The following is a 26,479-nucleotide window of genomic DNA, read 5'->3' as shown; positions in this document are numbered from 1 at the left end:
TGATGGTTTTAATAAAGAGTAATGGTGACTGGCAAACTTAAAAATCGGTTGGGTACTGTTACATAGTGAAGCTTTGTCTTTTTTTCCTGGGAAGGGGGAAATCATCTGAAATGGAGGATCCCACCTGGAAAACTGCCAAAGGCAAGAGGAGGATATGCCATAGGAGTTTTTTTTTTTTTAATGCAGATGGTATCTCAGGTATCAACTGGGGCAGAAGGAGGAAGCCTGTCTCAATCTGAGAGAAAGGACACTAGACAATATGTTCTTAGCCCTTTCCTTATCTTTAAAAAAGGATGTAGAGAGCAGCATAATTACAAACACCCAGTGCAGCATTACAGCTTGCAAGCATATATGCAGTTAGAGAAACCTTAGGTTCTGATATTCACAAGCACAGGAAAAAAAGTTGTTACAATGTCTTTTCAATTTTAAACCACTGAATGGTTAGGGGGGAGAGGGAGAGAAGATGACTTTGTCTTGTCTAGCAGTAAGTAATCCTTGCTAAAGCTTAGGGAATATGGTGAATTTGAAAGTAGCTTATACATTTTGATGTGTTTTCTTAATAAATAAATAAAAATGTAACACCCCTGCCAAAGGAGTTGCTGTTGCCATGTGGCATTCATGAAATCCTATGAACCCTCAGGATGCCCCAGATTCCAGATTAAGTATGATAGATTACGAGTGAACTATATTTAGAGATCTATGATAGTTTATTTCCAAAAACAGACTAATAAATTAAGACAGAAGGCATAATAAATGGCCATTATATTAAATAAATCTTTAGGAATTTGCTCCTCCTCAAGAAAGATGTCAGAATTTTCCCTCTGCTCTCCATGGGAAATAAACCCTAAACCTATGTAACTTTTGAATCAATTCCATGAGTAATGAACTGAATCCGAAGTTTTGTCAAGTCCCTCTTCCAGTCTCCCACACTTCAAAATAGCGTTTAAGGTAACATTTCACCCCACACTGTTTCCCTTAAGTACACCACCCGTCACCACATTGTTGCTTAAACTAACAAATATAGTTGCATTAAGATCCGGCCTCTTCAAACCAGCAAGCTACTTTGCACTGCTATCCAAGGACAGTATGTGGATCTGTGCCATGTAAGAAGCACAGAGCCTTCTTGCCAGGGTAGTTTTTTCATCTTCATTGAAACATACAGACAGACACCACAGATTCTGCTTCCATGGTATAGGACAATGGCGCTAAGTTACAGGAGACAGTTGTGAATAGGATATCTGTTATTTGTTAACTTGCAGCTGTGTGGTATCTAAATTTAATGGGCTATCTTAATAACAGAATATATATTTTGAAAGTTACGCCTGTGCCAGTTTTTACTTTGTAAATCCTTGGCATTTATTTATTCCTTTGTACAAAAAATCATTAGTACCTGATTATTTCTCTACAGTTAATGATACATAAACACTCAACCTTCTACTGCTGCTTCAAATTTATTTTTTAAATTCTGTTCATTGTACATACATGCAGCAGTAGGCATTTATTTTTGTTTCAAAGGAAACAGGCTATTTTTTAAACTGACCTTTCTATTCCTCCAGGTTGTGTCCATATTTATAACTCAGAGAGAGAGAAAGAGAGTAGAGGAACATTATTCAAAAGCCATGAGAAGCACATAGATACAGGAAACCAGTGGGAACAATATCAGGACACGGGGAACTCAAAATATTAACTGCAGTGATACAGACATTATTTTCTTTATATCAGAATAAACTGCATTCTCTTAGCAAAATTTCCAGCCAATTCTCTCACTTACTCTACAAAAGAAAAAGCATCATGTCAGTTTGGGAAAAGAAAATTTAAGTTGCTGGCAATTTTCTGAACTCTCCCTTTTACTGCAAGTAGAAACACCATATAAACAATGTGAATGTGGCTTGCAAGATGTGGGGGGTGCCTGGCTGGTGGGCAAGTTGCACAAAGATTATTTAACCAGACTAAACATTAACAGGTTCTAGAAATCAATTCAAGATCACAAGATTTGAGACCAGCCAAACACCTCCAATAATTCTACTCATCTAAGTAGAAACAACAACACTGAGCCATATATAAAAGCAGCAGCCACGTTTTCTCTTTGGATTTGAGCTCAGTGGGATTTTGGTCCCTGTGTTTCATACTACAGCAAAATTCACCACCTTCCACAGCAGGTAAGAGATGTCTTCTCCTTTGATTGTTAACAAATTCAGGTTCCTCTCCTCCAGCCAGACTGCCACGCACAATTCACAACAGAGACCAGCTCCGCCTCTTTCAGTTTGTGCTATTTCCCTCTTCATCCTTTGCGGTGAGAAGGCTGGATCTTCCAGGAGAACTCGTGGCTCTCTTTATCACTTCCACCCACCTGATGAGAAAAGCAACATCCAAAGCTTTAACTAGCATTTGAAGGCCATGGGGTTTTGACTCTCATGCTATCTAGTAGCTTTTGACAGGGCTATTAAAATGTTAGATTCCCTTTTTTACTGAAATTTTAAGTAAAATAATATATTACTCTTTAATGTTTACCTTCTTGAAGTTAAGAGCCTTATTGAAAAGAAGAGCTACGGCAGTATTATAGCTGCTGCTCAGTTCTGGGGCAGAGCGGCATGCAGTGAATACCAGGATTAATATTAAGGGCAGTATTCTGTATGAACAAAGGGATTAATAATAGCCACTTATGCCACTGTGAAGTCCATAACAAATCATTTTTAAAAGGGGGACACAAGATTGAGTTCCACACAGGGACTATTTTTAAAAATTAATCTGATTTTTGTATTGGCTCTGAATGCTTTTACCATTTCATATCACCCAGCAAATATAGTCTACTAAAATTGCTTTTCTTTGATACCTTCAAAATTTTATCCTCTTCCCTACCTTTTCCTTTTTAACTCTTTTAATTTCTTTTAATTGTTATTTTTATCAACTATGTAGAATTTTATGTATACATACATACATACATGTACATACAGGATGTTTGTCAAAAACTGTAATAAAGTTTACTATTAACTACATACCACCCAGAGAGTAAAGATAGCACTGAATAAATATATCACTCTTTAATAAATCTACACAATTCTCTATTTATACCAAATGACTCATCAATTTCGATGAGAGGGCTTTTCTACAGAGGTTAGATGGTAAGCTGTCTGTTGCAGAGATCCAGGTTTTAAAGGAAAAATGAAATCTGGAGCACTTATGGGTGTGCATGTAGCACCTGTGGGGAACACTGTAAAGTGACTGTCTTTTCCTGGGCTTGCAGAGCTGTCCTCTACATCTGATGTGTATTCTTGGGAAAAGCCATGTATAGCTTAATGTGTTCCTGACCGGGCTCCACGTGCACATCCATAAGTGCTCTGTAATACCTTTTGCCCTTTGAATCTGGATCTCTGCACAGCTCAACTAGATGGATCAACTGATGAAAGTATTTCCTTAGTAATTGGCAAGAACTGTAGGGTTGTACATTTATCTGCCTCTAACCTAAACAGAGCAAAAAAAAATGTTTTCAAGGTTTGCTACTGACCTGAGAAGGACACCGCCCCCAGGGCCCAGCCAGATCTCAGTGATATATGAAGGTCAATCCTCTCATCCATGGATGAAATAGACCTTATAGGTTGATCAGGCATTTAACAGCAGCAGCCAGAGACTACAGCCGCCAAGGTCTGATGACGTGACAAAGGGGCACGGTCCAGGGGCCTAGAGCATGGAACTGGCACTAAACACCAAGTTCATGTTCCCCAAGAGCAGCCCACTCCTGGTTCCTGCCAAATTTCCCCCCCAAGTTTTACTGAAATAAACTTAACATTTTAAAAAACTTGAAGTACTTACGTTCTTGTATATTTATTTTATATATCTGTAACATGCATTATGTAAAATTTAGCATATAAAATCATATAGCTGCTACATTGAATGTAAAAGCTTTAGATTTATTTTAAAAATAATTAAGTTGCACATGTGTATTGCATACACTAATTCAGTTTTTCACATGAAAACATGGAAAAAATATATTTAAAAGTTCCTTCCACCCCCATACCAGTCCCCTTAACATTTTAGGAGGACTTTCCTCTTATAGTTACTTTATCTGGGTTGTAGGAGTAAATTGCTCCTAAGTATTTTGACAATGTCCACACTTGTTCAATTTCTATCTCCGTACAGAAAACTTCAGCACTGACTGGATTCAGACCAATTTTGTGCCAGTGGAATCTGGCAACTACTGTATTTTTCTCTTCAGTGACTGTCAAAACAGCTGCATAAAGCAGGACGCCATTTCTTAAAGGCAAATGGATTCCTTATTGGGTCACCAGGCCAATACCTAGGAAAGCACTCCTAAAAGAACAACTTGGGGTAATTAGTTCCTTGTAAGGGTGCAAGTTCAGCGGTTCGAGACCTGAGCACTGTGTGACGGAGCGAGCTCCTGCACTCGCCCCACCTCTTGCCAACCTAGCAATTCAAAAGCATGCAAATGCGAGTAGATAAATAGGTACCGCTTCAGTGGGAAGGTAACAGCGTTCCGTGACTGTCATGCTGGCCACATGACTGCGGAAGTGTCTTTGGAAAACGCTGGCTCTTCGGCCATGAAAGCTGCTCCCTAGTGTCAGACACGACTAAACGGGAACCTTTACCTTTATAGATTGGGATTAAGACAGACACTTACCTTTCAAAGGTATACTTGCTTTCAGCCCTGAAGAAATAGACATGGGATTTAAACTGCAGCTTGAAGACATCATCTTTCTGAATGCCATCTGCCTCCATGGGCATGTTGATTGTGTAACCAATAAGTGGTAAACTGGCCAGTGGATAATCATCCTGGAGAATAGGAAATTTATAGGAAATATTCAGGACGTTCTATGCTATTCTTCAACAAAGACTTACAGACAACGAAGACTTACAGAATAATTTACGAAGTTATAAAAAAAGACAATGCTGCATCATTTAAAAATGGATATGAAAGTTGTATCTCAATCTCTGTCTAAATATAAATACAGATAACCAAATTGGTCCATGGGAAAAAACCCCACCAAATATACAATTGTGCAATATCCAACAGTTTTCAGAACTTGCCATCATGCTAAATCAGGAGATAATGTGTGATTCCACATTGTTAACTGCCATCATACCTCGCCATTGGCCAAGCTGCCTGTAGCTGATGGTAATCAAAGTTTAGCATCATTTGGAAGGCCACATTGCCCATCCAGACTACATTAGGTGGAAGAAAAACAGAGCAGTACAAAAATTAAGTAAGCTATTGTAATCACAAGGTTTGCATTTTGTACCATATTTGGAAATGCCAGTTTAATTAAGTTGGAAACCCCAATTCCTTGGATAGGCCCAAGGTGTTATATTAAACTTTGAGGCAATGAAATTAACAATCACTAGTTATATTCAAAAGACATATCCACATATTGTACAATAAGACCTCATTATTCATGGGGGTTACAGTCCAGCAGACAGCCATGGAGAGTATTTTATGCCATGTGGTGTGTGTGTGTGTGGGCATGGGTGTGTTAAATTCCACAACTCCAGAAAAGGACCAACACTACAAAGGCCACACTCTGGGCAAACATTTGCCATTCCCTGCAAAACTTCAGAGTTATTTTGGGCAGCACAGAAATTGAACTGAATAAAATACAATCAACTGCTCTCTGCTGTGCACTTGGTCTATATGGAATAAATCTGGAATCTTTTTAGAACTGGGTTGTTGTTGTTATTATTATCATCATTATTATTTCTATTTGGTACATTAGGTTTTGGTGTTGGTTTTAAACTTTTGTGCACTGCCCAGAGTCACTGCTACATAAGTAAAATTTACTCTGGGGGAAGTAATGTGCAGGAAATCGATGGCCACAAAACACTGCAGATGGCTAAGAAATCGAGGTAGTGGCTGGATGAGTACTCTTAAATGGCACATGGATCAGAACTCCTTGTCAAAAACTGCAGGCATGCAAAATTGTTTATTGGTCTATAATGATCAACTGTGAATAGACAAAAATGTGGATAATGGCACCATGGGTAGCCAAGTCCCCTCTCTAGTATTCCTGTGAACATTTAATCTCATCTTGAAAATGTGCAACTTTTATCTTACCTGGTGTGTTTTGTAGAAGAACAGACAGAAGTTTGTAAAAACAACCCATAGTTTCTGCCAACCATTACTATTTTTGAACTTCCTCAGCAGATACCCTGATAATTGGTTCTATATAGGAGAGGGGGAAATAATATTGTGAGGTAGCACAACAAAAATCTATTGATGTTGCTTATAGTATTTTAAAAACAAATTGCTATTCCTGAGGCCTGACTCCCCTAAGCTGAGAAATGCTACATAGCATTCATTGTGCACAACTGACTTTTATATCATCAATTTTCTCATTAGCAAGGCTGCTTCTTTCCTGTCTGCATCTCTTAACTTCTGATGGTGAAAGTGGGAAAGTGGAATAGGGAGAAATGCATAAAAAATAAAATGCAGTTTGAGTCTAACTTTGAAGAGTGATAAAACAGACTGAGTCTGTCTTCCCCAACTTTATTCCTATGGATGTACTGAACTAGAGATCTCAGAATTCCCAGCCATCTTACTGTAGTCCAACATCTTGTTGTATTAAACAAAACTGGAGGGTGTCAAGTTGGGAAAGAATGCTGTAAAGTATATTACTGTAATCTATATATCTTCTTTATTCACTTTTTAAAAGAAGATAATATACCTTCTAAATACCTGCATGTATCTGCATTTCCTCCTTAGTCAGGATAGATAATAACCAATGACATTCCCCAACAGAGTAATCACTGTTCAAGTCATTCAAACTATCTCCAACCCTAGTCTGTCCAGTTAAATCTCCTTTTCCCCCGTCACCTAGTTCCCACATCATGCAAAATGCTAAGGAGATAGTTTCAATCTGGTTAAGAAGACAATATGGTAAACAGACTGGGGGAAAAAAGCATAGGATAAAAGAAGTAGAAGACAAGCTATGCAGAGCAATTACACCATTCCCCAAAGCACCACTGGACAAGAATTTTGTTGTGAAACAAAATTACAGTGTAAATTCAATGCATCTAAAGCAGTTTTGGGGAATCTGGTATTGCTGAATTAGAACTGCCAGTATCCAACGTACCATGCTGGTGAAAGGTATAATTTAACATCTAGAGGGCTGCAGGGAAAGGGTAAAAACATGGCATGGCACCTGAGCAAGTGTGTAAGTGTGCATTCAATCAACAAAACAGATTAATTGGTCTGGTTTTCACAAAACAAATTATTTCCTACCATTGGCTGAATACGCTAGATCTTTTGCTGCTGCATACTAGAAGAGTGTTTAAGAGAATGAAAGAATAGTGATGGTGTAAAAAATATATCCACCTACTAAGATTGAAAGAAGCAGTTTTACCTGAATCATGCACAGATAATCAGACAGGGATAGGCTCTGGTTCCGATACCAGCAAACGTGGGTGATAGTGTTATGCCGCTGAGTCTGGCCCAGCAAATAGCGAGGAGGAAGCTCTGGAGAAACAGCAACAGAGCAGCAAACTGAGCAGAGGAAGGAGATGCAAGGCAGAAAAAGGAAGAAAAAAAATTAGAATAAGTAAGGGCAGTACCTGAAAAGATTGTTAAAAGAAATAGCATGAAAGGTAAAAAATAAAAATAAATGATTTGAAGATGTGTGAGGCTCATGATGGCGGGTCTTAAAATCAGCAGTGCAAAGGGATCACAAGGCTTTAATGAGAAAAGAAGATTAATGCATTTACCGAAGGCAAAAGACCTGTCAGAATTAGTGCGTGAACGTGATCATGGTTCCACAGTCTGAAAGCAGATTTCCTTCACAGTGGGCAGTGAAGGCTAAAGCAACTAATTTACCTACTCATTCATGCTGGCTGGGGAATTCTGGGAGTTGAAGTCCACACATCTTACAGTTGCCAAGGTTGAAAAACACTGTTCTACATTCAGCGCTATTTATATTCTTATCATTCTTGAGTTAATGCCGTCAGCCAATTATCATCTCATCCCACTGTAGTTATTCCATTAAAGCTACAAAGCCAACTCAATGTTGTATAAGAACATCCTAAGTCATAAGCAATGCTTTAAGTCTGGACACTATCCCTGAATCTACCTTTGTTCATACTGCTGCATTCACTTATCTTTTACTGAAAACTGACGCATATATAGACAGAGATTCCTTTCCCTTTCATCAACATCTGTTTGGGAAGGAGGGGCTGTAGAAGACTGTTCTGTTTCCCACTGTGAGTTTCTTCCATGAAAGAGCATGCAGATGTACACACACCATAAAAATCATATTGCAATCATTTATTGTTTCATATGGCCACTGAAATTACTGAAGGCAATGAAGGGGATGAAGGTTAAAAGCACAGGCATGTATAGAGTTAGAGAAACCAGCAACCAAGACAGACTGATAAGTGGAAGTGATGCACGAGCTGCTGCTGGGTACCTCGACGGCCACACTGTGATCGGTCATGGAGACACTGGTATTGCGGTACCAGCAGACATGCATGGTAGTGTTGGCACGGTGGTGGCTCTGCCTGTCCAGGGAGCTACGAGAAGAATTAATGTCCTCTTCGGACTCCTGCTCTAGAGAAACCTCATCTGAGGATCCTGAAGGAGGAGAAGGGAGCAAACATTTAAGAGACTGTGGTATGTGAATAATGATAGTGACAAGAATCCCTTAACAATGCCCTAGTGCTTGAGGTGCCTTGTGGGATCTCCTACCAATAAAATAAGCCAATCAGGCGTACACAACTCTTAAAAATATATTCAGTGGCTACTGTAGAACTGGGTTCAAAGGGTGGATACTTTCAATACAAATAGTGGCAGGAAAAAGATCACATACCACAAAATTCATTACTATTATTTAACAGCTGGAGGTTCTTATTTGCCAAGACTGATGTTATCAGGAGCACCTGAGAGGGTATAGAGTTTACTTAGCCAAAATGTTTTTAGTTGTTATCACTGTAGCCATATTATTTCTGTCCTAAGAAAGCAGACAGTGTGCACAACTGTGAATCATAAATCACAAACATGTTACTTACTGTTAGAACGACTGGATAGAGAATTTTCGAGAAACATGCCTGATTTCTCAACAGTTTTCTTGGCCATTTCAATTGCCATATTTAAATCCTCCAACCATTTCCCCATTTCCAGATGAGTGCTGAGAAGCATAGAGACAACATTAAGTGCAATGTGTTCAGAGATAAATTGTAATGTATTTTACATTTAAAAGAAACACTGCTTATCCAATATATAGAACTATTTCATGCCTTTTTATAGATTTCCACTGGAATAGAAAAGTCTGCAATTGGTGCTAACATTCTGACCACTCCAGAATCTTGCCTCAACCATTCTATATTCAAATATAAGTATTCAAAATTCTACTTTGAAACACCACATCTCAATATTTTTTCCAATTTTTCTGAAATCTGAGGTAACAAAAGGATGAACGGAAACAACATTCATATTAGCAAATCTCAACACTTAGGTGCAGGATGCGATTTATCTCTCTTGCTGTTCTTCCAGGTAGAAACTTTGTCTCATTGCAGCCGCCCTGCAATGACTTGGAGAAGCATGAAATCCGAGCCTCCTTTGCATAATCTGGAGCAGAGTTGGGATGGTATGCCTGTATTTGCTGTACATGCATACACAGTCATTTGGAACCATCAGAACAGAGATCCCTCCCTTGGCACCAACAATGTACTGAGCAGCTCCTTACCTTGCTGCCACTACTACCGTTTTTTGAGCTGAATAGATTGTGAAGCAATGAGGGACAGACCATTCATTTTCGCTCTCTTCCACCTGTAACAACAGAAACTTGCCTCATCACTCGGTGAAGAATGGTGTGTGTTGTGAATTAAAAGAAATTGCATAAAAATTGCAACAACCTACCTATCACCTATTTTTTAAAAGCACTGTTAATTTCACGTCTATTTACCTTCTAATTAAGGAGTCTCAAACTGTAATGACATGTGGGAATGACCTCAGGAGACAGGGCAAAGAGACGCAGCCACGGGAACGGTTAGATAAAAGGCAGCTTAGCCCACAGCAGCAATGTGGGCGGGGCAAGAGGCTCAGAAGAGACCCTCCCTAGTTTCTTGAGCTGTTAAGGGAATGCGGGAGAAAAGTACTTTCAAACTTCCAAGATTCTGTTAAAATAACCTTACAATAATGTAGAATTAGCTCATCTGGTCGTGTTTCCTGTCTAGTCTACCTACTAAGGCTGACCCAAACTCATATCATCATGGTGCTTCATGAGGACTAGTTCATTAGCCTGACATCCACAACAAGGAAACCTTTTCCTACATTGATACAAAAGTCTCTAAGCAGCATCAAAGAGAGTGCTGCAGAGAATTACAAAACTACACACCCCTATATCTGTTGCTTTTCAGTGTTATTGCTACTGCTGACTAATTAATACATTGGGCAACAACATGGTCTGATACCTTTCCAAGTAGTGGCGCTAACATCAGCTGATGACAGCAGAACCTGATTGTTTTCCTGGTAACCAACAAGATGTGAAAGGTGTGATGTGACAGAACAGCTGCATGTGCACAGTAATAAACCCTAAGCAACTGAGATAAGGGCTGCACAGGAACAGGAGGAGGTTTAAACTGATACTGGATCTGGACATCTTGACAAGAGACATCTGGCTCTTGCACTAAGGAGCAGCAAAGGCGCCTTCCTCCCTTGCTCCTACTACAGCCAGTCCCAGGCTGTCACCCCTTGGCCTGGCTTGCCCAGAGCTGTGAATATGAGTCCCATGTACAGTATGCACCTTCGTTAGCCTAAGGGAGGATTGGTAAGTTGCTGACCTACTTCTGGCTCTCATTCTCCTGCTGTATGTGAACAAGGCATGAGCCATGGAAAATGAACTGAACTGAAAATGAACATTTTGCATTGCATGAGCCATGCAAAATGAATATACATGGCCTGTGGCCCAAAGTTTGAGACCTCTGTTCTAGAGGATAAAACTATTAGCTACAATTACATTGCCACTTTAATAGGTCTAAACACAGTGGTCATATTCCACTTGCTTATCACTTACCGGAGGATCCAGAACTATCAGCTGAAAATCAAACATAAACATAGAAAAAAGTTTCACTGAGGAGTAAAAGAGCATGCAATGTCCAGGTGTGGGAGTAACAGCAACTGCAACATCCATATACGTTTACAAAGGACAGCATCATGGTAAGTTCATCCTTAGTTTCTTAATTATTCTGATGCCAGATAATTGACAAGGTCTATGTGATGGAATGTGAGGGCGACCTTGGAAAACAGAGGGAAGAGATGCTGCCTGGGGAACGATCAGATAAAAGGATAGGAAGTCCATGAGAGGGCAATGGTCTAAAGAAGAAACTTAGGAAAGGCCCTCCCTGAACACTCCAGCAATGGATACGGAGGGCAGGAGATTTGTACTTTCAGACTTGTAAGATTCTGTTAGTGTAGCCTTACAATAAAGTAGAATTAGTTCATCTAGTCATGTCTCCTGTCTGATTTACCTGGAAGGGCTGAGTTTGCTCTTCCATGTCATTATGAAATTATATTAATATCTGAAAAAAATTCCAGAGCCAATAGGAATAACCAATTTTAACAATTATAACGAAAAAGTATAAATTAAGAGAAGAAAGATCATATTATCTTAATGCTTGGCTGCTGTATGTAGAGCTACTTACCAGCATCCCATGCAGAGGGAGGTGTCCTCGTATTTTGAACTGATTGGTCCCTGTTACACCTTTACTTGTATACAGCAAGATATCTGAAAACTGAGGCAAGAAATCTTTTTGTCAAACCTTCCAATCTTTTAAAAACAACCTCTGATTACAGCTGTGTTTTGTGACAGCCTTGAGCAAAGATATCAACTCACCAAAAAGAACATCCTTTGCTGTAAACCCTTTTTGGTAAGCTTGTACAAACAACCCTCTCGAATAAATTCCTGTAGAAAAATTGAACAAGAAAAATGGGTTACAGGCAGTCCTCAGTTAATGATCACTTGTTCAATGACTGTTTGAAGTTACGACGGTGCTGAACAAGTGGTGGTTATAACCAATCCTCGAAGTTCTGGCTGTTCCAGCACCCCTGCGATCATGTGATCACAAGTGCCGTGAAGGTATGATGAGAGTGATTGGTTGAGACCCTATTGTTCTTTGCAAAGACTCTAGTCAGCAGAAAAACAGATGGAAACATGTAAAACAGGGGGGTTTGTTCCAAGAAAAAAGGAAGGCATCACAAAGGGACCGAGGATCTTTTCTACCACTGCTGCAAAATGTTTGGGATTGCTTAGTTTCCTGTGAGGTAATCAGACTGATCAGGGTTTGTTGAGAGCCATCTCTGATGGATACAGTTTCCATTTATGGGTGGCCATTCTGGTATGGTTGTTTGACTGGCAAGAAGATTTATTTATGTAGGTTTATATGTCTTCTTTCACTCAGGAGTCCAAAGCAGCATGCACAGCACTCCTGCTTCCTATTTTTCTCTACAACAGCAACCCTGTGAAGTAAGTAGAGCTGAGAGAGAATGGCTGGCCCAAAATCACCCAGTGAGTTTCTGTGGCTGAGGATGAATGAGAATCTGGGTCTTTCCACTATACCACACTGGCTCACTGTATGGAATGCCAGGATGAAGATGGAATGATGGACACACCAATGCTTAGTGCCTCTGCAGACTAACATGGAACAGAATATTAAAACAATGTTCTTGATATCTCCAGCATGAGCTTTTCAATGAGCCTTTCTCAGAATAAGGTTAAAAATATTTTAGAAACCTATTTTAGGAGGTACGTGTAAGTATAATTTCAAAATGGTAAGTTCGACTTTAAGCAGCAGCACTTTAGCCTAAGCTAACTCTAAAGCCTCGTGTGGCGCAGAGTAATACACAGCAGTATTGCAACTGAAACTCTCCCCACGACCCGAGTTCGATCCCAGAGGAAGCTGGATTCTCAGGTAGCCGGTTCAGGTCAACTCAGCCTTCCATCCTTCCGAGGTTGGTAAAATGAGCACCCAGCTTGCTGGGGAAGGTGATGACTGGGGAAGGCAATGGCAAACCACCCCGCTATAGTCTGCCAAGAAAATGTCGCAAAAGCGGCGTCCCCCCAAAGGGTCAGACATGACTCGGTGCTTGCACAGGGGACCTTTCACCTTTCACACTTTCACCAACTCTAAAGTAACACAACAAATACCTAAAGCAAGCATTCTATATAGGATACAAGCAAGCAGCAAACCAGTTTAAAATACTGTATAAAAACAATGATGACTTTAACACACAAGATAACTGATTACCCTTCCAGGTACTACAAGGTTGTCAATGCCAAGAAGGTCATGCTGTAGCTCTATTAGCTTCTGGAAATTTTCCAACCGGATCAAACTGTTTTGAAGTTGCGATGTCATTTCTGTGATTTCCTTCAGTGCATCTACAGAATTACCCAAAAATGCCCCACACAGGGGCAAACAATCAGAACATCAAGGATGAAGCTACTGCAGACTTTAAGATATCATTAGGAGATCTATTTAAAGAATTCAGATTTTATCTCTGAATTAAACTCATACAAACTTATAAAGCATGTTAGAATTAATGAGAAACATAATTCTGAGATGTTGTATAATTTAGCTACTTAATTATTACTACCCGCATATCCAAAGTGAGTTTGTTTCTTTGTTTATGGGACTTTTATGGCCACCTATCTCATACAACGACTCTAGGTGGCTCACAACAATCAATAAAACTTAGTTAAAAACAAAGGTACCATTCCCCCCAGGTGCCAGACCAAACATCCTCACAGCTAAGCTCTCATCCTAGCCCAATGCTTGGGGAAGGAGCCAGGTCTTCACAGCCCTCCGGAAGGCTAAAAGAGTAAGGATATCATTTGGGAGGCTGTTCCAAAGGGCTGGGACAGCCACTGAGAAGGCATGCCTCCAAGGTCCCATCAGATGGCAACATTTAAGGGAGGGGATCTGGAGCACACCCACCTTACCTAATAGTAGGATGGGCAGATACCCTCAGGGAGAGGTGGTCCCACAACTAACCTGTGCCTGTGCCATGTAGGGCTTTAAAGGTGATAACCAGCACCTTGAATTGTACCCAGAAACCAACTGGAAGCCAGTGCAGTTCACACAGCAGTGGTGTTATTTGGGTGAACCGTGGGGCACCCAAAACTGCACGTGCCACTGCATTCTGGACCAGTTGCAGCTTCCTGATAGTCTTCAAGGAGATCATCATATAGAGAGCATTTTGTGTTATTTGTTTAGTCACTTCCGACTCGTGACTTCATGGACCAGCCCACGCCAGAGCTTCCTGTCAGTCGTCAACACCCCCAGCTCCCCCAGGGACGAGTCCGTCACCTCTAGAATATCATCCATCCACCTTGCCCTTGGTCGGCCCCTCTTCCTTTTGCCCTCCACTCTCCCTAGCATCTGCATCTTCTCCATAGAGAGCATTACAGTTATCCAAATGGTAGGTGACTAAGACATGGGTGACTATGAGCAAGGCCTTAGTCCTGTGAGTTGCTTGATGACATATTTTCTTGAAAGTTTAAGACAGGCTTTTGAGAATGGACAAATTTACAACTCTATATCCATACTAATGCAATGCTGTATGGCAAACATTTTATATTTTATTTATTTATTTACTATCCCGCCTTTATTATTTTTATAAATAACTCAAGGCAGCGAACATCCCTATTACTCCTTCCTCCTCCTACTTTCCCCACAACAACAACCCTGTGAGGTGAGCTGGGCTGGGCTGAGAGAGAGTGACTGGCCCAAGGTCATCCAGCCGGCTTTCATGCCTAAGGCAGGACTAGAACTCTCAGTCTCCTGGTTTCTAGCCCATTGCCTTAATCACTAGACCAAACTGGCTCTCTTATATGACGTAAACCAGCTACAATAAGAATAAATAAGCTTGGTAGCTTAGCAATTACTTTTATACTTAGAGAGAGTAAGCTCCCATAATCACTTTAAAATACAAGTAAAGCTTCCTTTGAGTCAAGTGTGGCTTCTGGTTTTCTTAGAAGCAACATGGAAATGACTTGAAATTGCCACTTTTCTGGATTTTTTTTTCAATTTCCCAATCTTACCTAAATCTCTGGGATATCCACATTATGTTCCATCTAAATACTAATAAGACCCAATTCTATACAGATTTTTTGAGAACAGCCAAAGTCAAATAGATGCTATCTATTACTATGGCACTCTAAAAACAGGGATCTGTAAAATATTTTAATTTGGAAACATTTGTATTACAATGACAGTTTCAAGTGTTCCAACTTCAAAATAAAAGAGTTTTGTTTTGAGACTGGAATTAGGCACTCATGTCTGTGTCAATTGGTCTCTTTTTCAGTGTTTTGACCAGTGCAATTAGAGTTGCACCGCTGCTACTGGCTGCTACTGGCTTAGACTGGATGTGGTGGAGGTTCCTTTGGGGGAATCACAGAGGTAAGGGCAGCACCAACCACCACAGCAAGGGATGCTGGGAGTTGTTGTTCAGTAATTTCTGAAGGACCACATGTTGTTCTCCTCAGGATATTTTGTAGGACTGTGCAAACATTTCAATGGTAGACTTTGCAAAGTATGTAACTGTGGAGTCCTTGGTGCTCTCTGAGCCTTGTTGTTTTCTTGCAGATATTTCATTGCCAGACTAGGCAACATCTTTAATGCAAAGATGTTCACACTGAAGATGTTGCCTAGTCTGGCAATGAAACATCAACAAGGCTCAGAGAGCACCAAGGACTCCACAGTTCAACCCTGAGCTAGAAATATTCGCTTCGAAACTACATAACTACAAGTGAAGCGCTCCCTCCTCAAAGGATTAAAGCAGCTGCATCTTTCAGCTGGGTTGGTATGACTGATTTGAAGGCTTTCCTCAGTTGTGAAAGCCTTCAGGAGCACATGTCTGCTTTAACTCTTCAAAGTGGGATGATCTGCTGGGCCAGCTTGCTTTACAAAGCACCCCTTTTGAATGATTTGTACAGCTCTAACAGTTACTCGTGTTTCTGGGGTAGAGTTTTTAGAAGAACTCTACCCAGCTTGTTTTATTTTTTTTGTCAGAGACTCGAGGTGAAAAAAATTGAACTAATTCTGCAGCCATATTATTTCACTACTTCAGTGTCCATCAGCAACATAAAATAAGAAAACAAAAAATGTCAACTAGATGCTTTGTAACCTTTTGCCTAATCTATCACTCACTCCTGGAATCAGTGTAGTCTTGATGATCTGCTGGATAGTGTTTGCAAAGTCTTCCCAGGATCAGCTTGTAGTACATTAACCGCTGGATGGGTTTGAGCAGGAAAGTGTTGAGGGGCAAATAGCAAACCTTTTGGAGTTCAAATTCCTTATAAACTATTTCCAGTTTCTTAATACGCTTAGTTGCTTTCTCAAGTTCCATCAAGACTTCATCATGTTTCTGCAGATAGCTGATAAATTCCTATGGGGTCACAGAAGATGCAACCATAAGGATTTCATAAAATCATGCAATTTCTTTACCTGGAATATCAGTCAATTACTGAAGAAAAAAGAATAATTCTTCTTTAGAAAAAGAATTTTAACCAGTCTGCAACAACTGTATGTGTTACAATGAAAGTTTAAAAATGTGATACTCTATGTTCACACAAAATGTAATGTTAGACAAATTTTGTGAAAGTTTTAGAATCTCAACAAATATATGAATGAATGATGGACATTTCAACAGCATAAAATTCACCTGAGAACATGAGCATTTGCTACATCTTAGATACAGTATTCACTATGATGTATATTTAATTTTCAAAGGAAGAAGACAAATAGATACTATAGTAACATATATAAAATCTATCTATATTTTATCTTTATATGTGGTAGCATGCAGATTAATTTTTTAGATGAAGCCTGATAATTATATAGCCATTTTTCTATTGTAAAGAAACTATCTAAATTTCCCACATAGAATTTGCCATCTTTATCATTAAAACACATAAGCACTGTATCAATGAGGATGACTGAAAATAAAAGAACACACAGGCTCCTCAGAGTGATGTATACTTCCATACCTTCAGCACATGCACATTTCTCAGCATGACATCTCCAATCCGCTGATAATCTCCTTTCCTAGAATTGGAATGTCCCTCCCTTCAGTTGAGAGAGTGAAAAAGTCAGCCCTAGGAAAAACTGAGCCTAAAATTATTTTTCAGAGCCAACCAATAAATGTAACCACTATTTTTCCAAAACTAGTAAGATACCACAGTAACTTTGAAAGAAACAACGCAACTTGTTTTTAGTTATTTCTCAGCAGGTTAATCATTCTTCTTGTTTTGTAGTTCAAGCTGAACATGTGAGCAAGAAAGACAATCTCCCAGAAAGGCAACCCCCCCCCCCCTAGATATTGCAATGTATTTTGGAGAGCAGCTCCTTCTTCAGTGATAATTTCATTTGGACACTTCTGGAAAGGAGGAATAGTCTACTTTCCCATTCAGAAAATGGGAGCATGTCTCTGAACTGAATAAAAAGTAACTACCCCTGAGCAAAGAGTTTCTCTCTGAAACGCATTAGGCATCTTGCATTATCCAAGCTCAAAAAGAAATATTTTTTCTAGCACTTTAGGAGCCCTCTTTTCATATTTAATGTTTCACATGATGCCTTATCTTCTTTTATACCTCACATTGGAATTTTAAGATGTAATCATAAAACAAAAACAAAAAAGGAAACAGAGCAAATTGTTAACATAATATGTTATCAACTAAACTCAATAAACATTTTGAAGAAGATATATAAGCAAACAAGAAAAAGAAACAGGAAAAGGGATAAAAGAATAAAATACAAACGAACAAATGAATAAAGTATAATATTTGGGGTGAATCTGACAGGGTTCTTTCAGTAAATTCCCACTGTTGCATATCTATACTACATACGAATTCTATATCCATTTGAGCATGCAATCTTTGACTTGTTCAGTTTCTGAATCCTACTTTGTTAGCAGTTTATAAATAAGGTCCAGCAGATGCTTCAAGTTCCATGTTGTTAGTTTTTCAAATTCAGTCAGGTTTCTAAGCATTCCCCCTTTTGTTTCTGCAATTTTTTTTGATACTACGCTATTCATGCGAAGATACTAAAACCAGTATCTATCAGACGCCTTCTGATTTTTTGAAGCCCCTCTGATGAATTAATCCATTGTGAATTAAGAGTCTCAAAAGATTTCATCCATATCGTATCAGATCTTGCCATCTAAACAAATCATTATTTCTCCACTGAACAAATTTGTGTTTTCCTCTTCATAAAAATAAACATTTAATAACAAAGCAAGAGGGGGAATGTGTCAGCTTATTTTTTTTCCTGCATTTATCCAAGATATTAAGTGCATTACTTATTTTTATATGATCTTCTATAAATTGTTTCTGTTTGTATCAGTCCAGGGATACTTCTGCAGACAGTCTGGAAGTCCTGCCCCTTGCACAGAGGTAGTAAGACCATAAGGAGATACAATCCATTCTGTAATCCATGTTAAATAATTGGCAGACATACCAAAGGTTTAAACCTATTCTACCCTCCACCACATTAGCCACTGAGCTTATTGCATTTTAGGTGCAACATGCTTTTAAGAGCACAAAGTGAAAGAAGGGAAAAGAATTCACACCAGAAACTAGAAAGTCATGAAAACAAAAGATTCTCCTTAATATGGATCAGTGAGAGAGATACATATATTTTTACTTACATATTGTAACGCTTATGATATACAGCACAGGAAAAGAAACTGAAATTTAAACTAGTACAATTTCCTTCAACAGCATATATTTTTACAGGAATGCCAAAAATCTTAGATTTTCTTTTGGGACCATTTTTGACCAATTAAAATATAGCATATTCAAAGAAAATATACCACAACTGTTGAATTCCATACTCTTTTTAAATACATCCAGATAAAAGTTTATCCCATAAATAAAACAATCATTTGCTCACTGGAATGACTGTGCACTCACTGAACATTTAGAGACCTTATATCATACAATTGGTATACAAATCAGTGCAATTCAGAAAATTGAGGGATGATTTCATGGAACAAACACCATTCAAATGTGCATTCATGCAACATCGTAGGAAAGGAGTTCTGTCAGGTATCACAGAATTCTAGAAACCCAATTTTCATAATCACATGACCAATAATGCTTACCAGAGTGCTAGTCTCTGCTCAAGCTCCTTCAAAAGACCTCTGTGAAACTCATAGATAGGGTCTATGTTGGAGAAGAATAAGGTCATGAGACCTTCAGGCATTGCATTCTCCTTGACGACTGCACTGCGGAACCACTGCAGAAGAAAAAAATAAAGAAGTAGTAGATGCTTGGATTTTTAAATTTTATTTATTTACTTTCTTTCTATACCATAGGTCTCTAAAAACAAATCTTCCATTGGAAGCATGATCAAATATTTCTTTTACAACTAACTGTGTGATCATCTAATATGAAAATCCAGGAAAAGCATATAGGGACATTTATAAAATATCTTAAAAATGAAATTGTACACATCGAATTCCTATTATGAGTAAAATCTGCAGACTAGTATTAGACGAGTGCCGCATTCACTCAGAAGCACCTTTTACCTTCAAACCTGAAGTGATGCGCAGTCCTAAAATCCCTAAAGTGCAGGGCAACAAAGAAAATTAATTAAAACATATGAGAACATTGGGAAGATGGAAGATTGAACGACGGCTACAGGATTTTGCATGAGTAGCAGAGGCAGATTAAATAAAACCATAACTGATTCAAAGATATCCTTCCATATATAATTATTTAAATAATTCTTCAGGAGAGAGGAAGTAGTTCGTAAGTGTAGGCTTAAATGATTTACTAGAGTTAGAACTTCCAGGTCTTTTAGGTATGTTCGTTCAGTAGCAAGGATTTCCTTTGCAATGAAATATGCTTGGTCTGCTGGGCATTTCTGAAAGAAGCAAACAAATCCCCAGTAAATGAAAAAGAAATACTACATGAAACATGCAGCAATATTGAAAATTGCTTTAACATTTCAAAAAAAAAAAATTGAGACAAATAAGCCCAAATGTATTGTTTGGGCAACGAATTACTGGACCTCAGCAATGAAAATATATTTTATCAAATTACACATTAGTCCAGATCCAAAACTAGCTGCTTTCAACACATTTTACCTGCAACCAAGAAATACAAGTGATTTTGTCTGTAATGGCCCTAATTCACAAATGCAATACTAATGGGAGTTAAGGCTGATGGGAATGGGCACTCTAACTCGGATTGCATGTCCAAGGGAATCACACTGCTTGAACTACATCTGGATGTGCATCCAAAGTTCATCCATTTGATATTTAAGTAAAGGAATCCTGATCCAGTTTGGCAAACTAGCAGGTACAATTTCCCCCAGTCCCTTTGTTTCTTGAATGGCACTTTATGGGGTAAGATACCAGGATAATCCCTCCCTTCCTAGCAGCAGTGGAAGCAGTGCTAGTCAGTGGGCTTTTCTCCACACCTCAGCAATGTGCCTTCATCCTGACCTCAAGACAGGAGCCACTTCAAAAAACCATTGCTCCCACAATGTCTTCTTGCTGCACTTCCAAAACAAGGCCAAAAAATTGCTACCCTCACTTATATATTTATATTTATATGTATATGTATATTGTTTTATTTTAATAATATGTTATTTCTCTATTTTTAACTGTTGTAAACTGCCCAGAGTCGTCATTACGAGACGGGCGGCAAAGAAATATATATATATGGCAAGACTGCAGCTCTTGGAGGCAGCTGTGAGGGAAGTGTGGAGGTAAGGGCAAGTGTAGCAAAAGGGAGAGAAGCAGGGAGGGTGAAGGATCTGTCTTCCTTAGTTGTTCTCCTAGAAATTGCTGAGGCCTATTGGAGAAGAAAAAAAAATAGAAAGATTTTCAATAGGAATGGCAAACTTGTGGAATACTTTCCACAAGGTCACTATTCCTATCCAAGTCTTTAAAAAAATGAATGAGAGAGAGAACAAACTTTGATTACCTGGCAGACTCTGTTCATTTTGGCAGCCATGAAGGCACCAAGCCCAGAAGCTAGATTGAAGGGAGTGGCCCTACAGCAGGCCAAACTGAGCCTGGCACTTGATAACCCCCTTCAGGGTTTTCTTCCGAGTGAATCAGAAGGTTCACTTAGGAGTTTGTATTGCATTTTCCAGTGGAAAACACAACTTTCTGCTGGATCATTTTGATTTGGCTTCAGCCTGCCTTAGCAGGTTAGCACAAAGGTGAAGGAGATGGGGAGATGTCTTCAACATATGGTTAGTAGACCATCTTGACATTGGGATAAGGAAGGTGTCTGCGTGAGCCCAGTACTGTACAAAATCAAACTGCACTGAATAGTTTTCTAGTCATACTATATCTAAACATGAATACTGGAGATTTTTCAATATGTAATTAATTCTCCAATTAGGTACTAGATTCCAATCTTTTACATCTTTCTGCATGATTTTCAGCAACAAACTTTTACACAAGGCAAAATAATTGACTATACTCTTTCAACTCAAGGTATGGACATTTCCATTTGTACGTCTACGTATGCGTGTGCATGTGTCTGAAGGGGAATACGGCTTCTAATTTTAATGTTAGTATTTCACCTGTTTAGATCTACTTTAGGACTTTGTCTTTGTTCTTGAGAACTGCACATTCCCATGATGATTATGTAATTACTAATGTTGTTAATTAAGGTAAATCACCTAAGAATTCCACTGAGTTTGCAAAATAAGCATTAAAATCTTGTGTAACCCCTTACTTTGCCCATAACTATGAGTTTTAAGAGTCTAGTTTTGAAAAGGAATGGCGGTTGAATGGACTTCACAATTGCATTTCATTTACAAATTATTATCTTCAAGGTAAAAATGACATGTGCTCATGGGATAAGAATAGGCTTTCACTGATTCCTGGCTATGAAAAGTAAGAGCATTTATTGTTTTTGGTAACTGGTAGTGTATTTATTTGTCCTGAAAATTTTTGGGTGGAAAGCCACACAACAAAGGTACCACGTGTGAAGTGACCCTAAGATACTGCATCCTTTGCAATAGGACTACTATACAGACATAGGCAAACCTGCACAAATAATATTGATATGCAATAAAGAAAATGACCAGCAAAGCTGGGAATAATGCAGTAAGTAGGAATGGAAATGGAACCACTTGTTGTCAACTGCTCTTACCTTATGTCTCATTTCATCCTCTTCTTCAAACTGGACTCCACCAACATCGCTCAGGACAGGGCTCAACAGAGAAAATGACCCCTGGCTTGTAGTCACCTGCAATGGGGGATTCAAGGTCGCTGGACTCTTCACTTTAAAAGAAGATAGCTGAGGACCTAAGCATCCCGTAAGAAAGGAGGGGGAAAGAAGAAAGTTAAAAGATGTCTCTTTTTTTAAAATACCAAAATGGGCATAAATCTATACTGTACTTAAAAGCAATTCTTGCCTCCTCTAACTTCAAAATAAATTAGTAAGCCCTCATATATTTTAAGTAGTCCATGAAAATAAAAGTTATGATTTGTTCCAGTTCAAACCAGTATTAGCTAAAGATTTGGATTCTTGAGAAAAAAAAATTAAGTCAATCCCCTCCACCACCAGCAATTCATCTGTTTAAACACAGCAAAGTCACACTACACTGAGTTAACATGCTCCTTTGGATAAATCACATCCATAACATGCTAATCACAATGCCTTTGGAAAAGTAGAAATGAGAAGAAAACATAAATGGGTGCATATTTCATCATTTCAGAGTACAGTACAACTAATCTGAGCAGCTGTGTTTGCAGAGACAGGAAATGTGGTTTCAGGAGAAACAGACCATGGAGTACATTCCCCTCAAACTCTCTGCAGGAAACTTATGCTAACTATTGACACTATATATAATTTTTTCCATAGCCTTAAACCCACATTGCATCATTAATTATACAGAGAATTTTCAGTTACCAATCAGCATTTGAAGAAGGATCAACCACAAAAGAAGATAATTGCCAGGAAAAGAGGCTCAGGCAATAGGGACACGCAAGTAGAGAGGCAACGAAATTGTCAAAAAACATTTACATAATTACAGATTCTCAGCTAAAATATGTATTCCAATTTTTCTAGCTTTCCTCTCAGACTTGGCACAACACAGTATCAAGCCCTATGCACAGAAAATCAGTAGTGACGCCCAGAGTTTTCCTTCTGCAAGCAACTGCCCTGCTCAGTTTCATATACAGTTTTACACAATGCAAGAATCTAGTGGCAGATTTTTAAATACATTTGGTGCCATAGCATTGCTGTTTATTACTCAGAGAACAAATTATCACCATTTAAAACTTCAGTTTGGCTGACATTTTTTATGTTATAACTAGGAAATATATTGCTTGGTTTCCCATGACAGAACTGCTTTGCAGCGGGCCCTACCACAAGAGTCTCCTACGCTGATGCTGATCCAAGGGAATGCTTTCAGATACTTTGCCACTCCCACTCCAAATTCCATCCTGAGCATTCTCAGAAAACAACATGCGCCTTTCTGCTCTAGAAGACGTTTATTCTTAATTGTAGGATTTTCTTTAAAGTCATGCCAAACTGTCCAAAAATGTCAATGTAGAGTGATGATACAAATAAACAGACACGCAAAGCTTTTCAAGGCTTTCTTTCAGAGTAGATTACAAAGTTGGTAAAGAGCCAGCTGCAAGCTTTCTGCTACAATACTGGCTGCTGGTCTTTTGACTCGGGAAGTAAAGCTGTTTAAAAGTCATGAATGGAGCAAGGGGGAGGCAGTATGAGAAGGAAAGGAAGTTTCAGTGCAAGTATTTGCACAGTCAAACTCAGGAAGCTAAATAATGTTACACTTAGTCACCTGGAAGAGATTCAGGGAAGAAGTTAACTATTAACAGTCTTTGCCAAACCACTGCGTATCTGCTCCATACATTAGCTCATCTAATACTTTCCCCTTCTGCCTTGTTAGTATCTGTAAGATCCACAATGATAAAAATTACTGACATTTGTTCTTTGCAGGGGAAACCATTCACTGGAAAACTGTTTTAAAGTACAAGCAATTAAACCTAAAGGAAAGGAGAAAATGAATTAATGTCTGTCATGCAGTTTGCAACCAGTCCAAAGTTTATGGTTCCTTTTCGAGAAGAAAATATTTTTATTTACAATTTTCAGGGAGTGTAGAATGCCATGAATGTTTATGTAAATTAAAATGTAGGCTCTCAGAATTGGTCAGTTTCTGCAAAATGTTTTTATTACAAAAAAAGTTAATTGATAGAAGTATTTTTGAGACAACATTAAGTGAGTAGGATAGTTTAGATGGGATATCAGTGTCTAATTTAAACATGTACATAAGTCCTTTTGCAGAAAGACCCAAAACCTGAGCAAAGCCAGTGGTTTAAGTGCAGGCCTAGGAGGACTATTACAGTCTAGCATCTTGTCCTGAAGTTTCAATACCCTGCCTCACAATTCTCTGAGACCTTGTATCTGTGGATGAAATATTCTGAGCGTGTAAGAAACATGTCTTCTGTTGCCAGTAAATCCAGTTTTTGTGAATGCAGTTTTTCTGACTGCATTTTGACAACGAAGTGAGACTAAGGTTTTCAGCAGCAATTTGTTTAAAATACAAATAGAAATTATTCGCCAAAGAAGCAGGAACACAGATATACCAAAATGATGCAGGATTACATCTTCAATCTAACACATACCTGTTAACAATTAAAAGAAAACAGATCCGGAAGTTTTAACTGTCCTTTAATTAACTGTATTTCAATAAGCATTTTCACCAGTAAAATACTTGGAAGAAGTTAACTAATGCTGAAATACAGTACAATAAATAGTAAAGCCTAGTTTGAACTATTCTTTCAGTCTATAAAAAGTTCTTGGTTTCAGCATGCATATAGAATGTGTCTGTTAGGTGTCAACATTACCACAATACTCTATTTTTTTTCAATAACAAATAGGTTACTACTCTGGAAACTTGACGTGCATATTATAACTACATCTGAAGTTTCAAAAATGGTCTCTTCCTTGCACTGCAGGGCTGTCCTTCCTCTTCTACTCCAAATGTGCTTTATTTATTTTATACACTTGTTCAATGTTCGCACACTTGGGAACATTTGGGGAAAGGAGGAATCTATTCCAGTATTAATCTCCATTCAGACTTCCAATAGCTTCAGCTCTCATTCCCTCTGAATTTAATCTATTTAGAACTGAGCAAAAGCAGTTCATTTATGAAAATACTGCCCTATGAGAATATTAAAACAAGGTCTCTATTTTTATTGCCCCTGAAAAACAGGACTTGGCAACTGTTTATTGTATATGATTTCATCTTTCCAAGAAAAAAGAAACACACACAGACATACACAAAAGGTCACATTCCAGGCCCACATATGGCTTAATACCAAAAACTAAAAGTTACAGAAACGAGTTCCCTCTAAAAGAGCTAAAGTGTCCTATTTGCACGGTCCTTTTCCCATAAATTTTGAATAGAAATGCATTTTCTAAAATTTATCCATCCCTTCCACTTCCCATATTTTGACAAGAATTATTGAGAATAATTCTTATTCTTCAGCAAGAGTACTAGGTTTTTAATGTTAGGATTCCTAGTATGGGAACAATCCTTAATCACTCTGCCTAACACATCCAGTTCTTGAGAAAGTTTATTATGCAAAAGAGTTCCAAGAAGGTTGAATGTGAAAATCAGCCTTGTGGGCCATTTTTTGGGATCTTTAGTGAGGACCAATGTTTTGTCCAAAGTTTAACTAAAATGCACAACTAATTAAAATTCTGATGCAGTACGTTGGTTAATAACATATTCTAGAAAAACAAGTTTCTGCTTAAAAGCTGAACTCAGCTATGAAATTTATTGAGTGATAATTTCTATCAGCCTCAGCCCCCATTCCTCAAACAAATACTGGCAAACTTATAGGATATCTTATAAGATATCAAAGGGTTAAAGAAAATGCTCTGAGACCACATAGAACTGTATAAATATTAAGCAATGACACTGCTACTATACTGTATCTGACTGAGTAAAGGAATATAAATGATTTATCAGTCAAAACTCCAAATACTAAAATGTATCTTTACTTTCCACAAAAGCATCAAAAGCAGATTGAAGCCTCTCTCTGTGTGCATGTGTTTTATTGTCTAGTGAAATCTTTTAACCAACGCTCTTAAGTAACATTACATTTGCAAAATTGCTTACAACTGTTCAGTTATTAAAGTACACTGAGGGCTGGAAAAATGTAATTACCATTATCATTTTGTCTTCTACAAATCTATCACAAATAACTAATCCATAAATACTAGTCATAACAGCGTATCACCAACTATCAGAATAAAGTTGAGTGCAATTCAAGGGGGGGGGGGGAATCCTCATCTTGCTCACTTTAAAAAAGCCAAAAACTTCCTTCCCATTGTATGGCATATATTCATACAATAGTACTGTACATGGAAATAAAAAGAAGGTATAGATTAACATCCTTAAGGAAAATATTTTACTTACTTGAAATGGTAATTCCTCAAGATCTGTTTCTGTATATCCATATTCACAAAATATAGTTCTC

General features: G+C 38.4%; 1 protein-coding gene across 5 annotated transcripts in view; it reads right to left on the bottom strand.

Moving 5' to 3' along the window:
- Window positions 1-688: 688 nt before the first annotated feature.
- FARP2 (FERM, ARH/RhoGEF and pleckstrin domain protein 2) overlaps window positions 689-26,479 on the bottom strand; it is a 73,106-nt gene continuing 47,315 nt past the window's right edge. The window contains exons 14-27 of one of the 5 annotated variants that reach the window (XM_063306758.1): window positions 22,113-22,267; window positions 19,771-19,860; window positions 19,097-19,230; window positions 16,983-17,061; window positions 16,144-16,381; window positions 13,228-13,373; window positions 11,832-11,900; window positions 11,641-11,730; window positions 9,684-9,766; window positions 9,007-9,125; window positions 7,353-7,492; window positions 6,065-6,172; window positions 4,637-4,788; window positions 689-2,350 (exon numbers count right to left, since the gene is read on the bottom strand). In XM_063306758.1, the coding sequence (XP_063162828.1) occupies window positions 2,260-2,350; window positions 4,637-4,788; window positions 6,065-6,172; window positions 7,353-7,492; window positions 9,007-9,125; window positions 9,684-9,766; window positions 11,641-11,730; window positions 11,832-11,900; window positions 13,228-13,373; window positions 16,144-16,381; window positions 16,983-17,061; window positions 19,097-19,230; window positions 19,771-19,860; window positions 22,113-22,267 (1,694 nt within the window). In that variant the 3' untranslated portion in view covers window positions 689-2,259. Of the gene's footprint in view, window positions 2,351-4,636; window positions 4,789-6,064; window positions 6,173-7,352; window positions 7,493-8,408; window positions 8,573-9,006; window positions 9,126-9,683; window positions 9,767-11,640; window positions 11,731-11,831; window positions 11,901-13,227; window positions 13,374-16,143; window positions 16,382-16,982; window positions 17,062-19,096; window positions 19,231-19,770; window positions 19,861-22,112; window positions 22,268-26,479 lie in introns of those variants that run through there. The other 4 variants (XM_063306756.1, XM_063306757.1, XM_063306759.1 and 1 more) reach the window with 4 other exon arrangements.

Source organism: Candoia aspera, chromosome 6, assembly GCF_035149785.1.
Source record: "Candoia aspera isolate rCanAsp1 chromosome 6, rCanAsp1.hap2, whole genome shotgun sequence".
Lineage (NCBI taxonomy): Eukaryota > Metazoa > Chordata > Lepidosauria > Squamata > Boidae > Candoia > Candoia aspera.
Note: the sequence above shows the minus strand (reverse complement) of the source record. Positions and strands in the feature narration are given on the sequence as shown.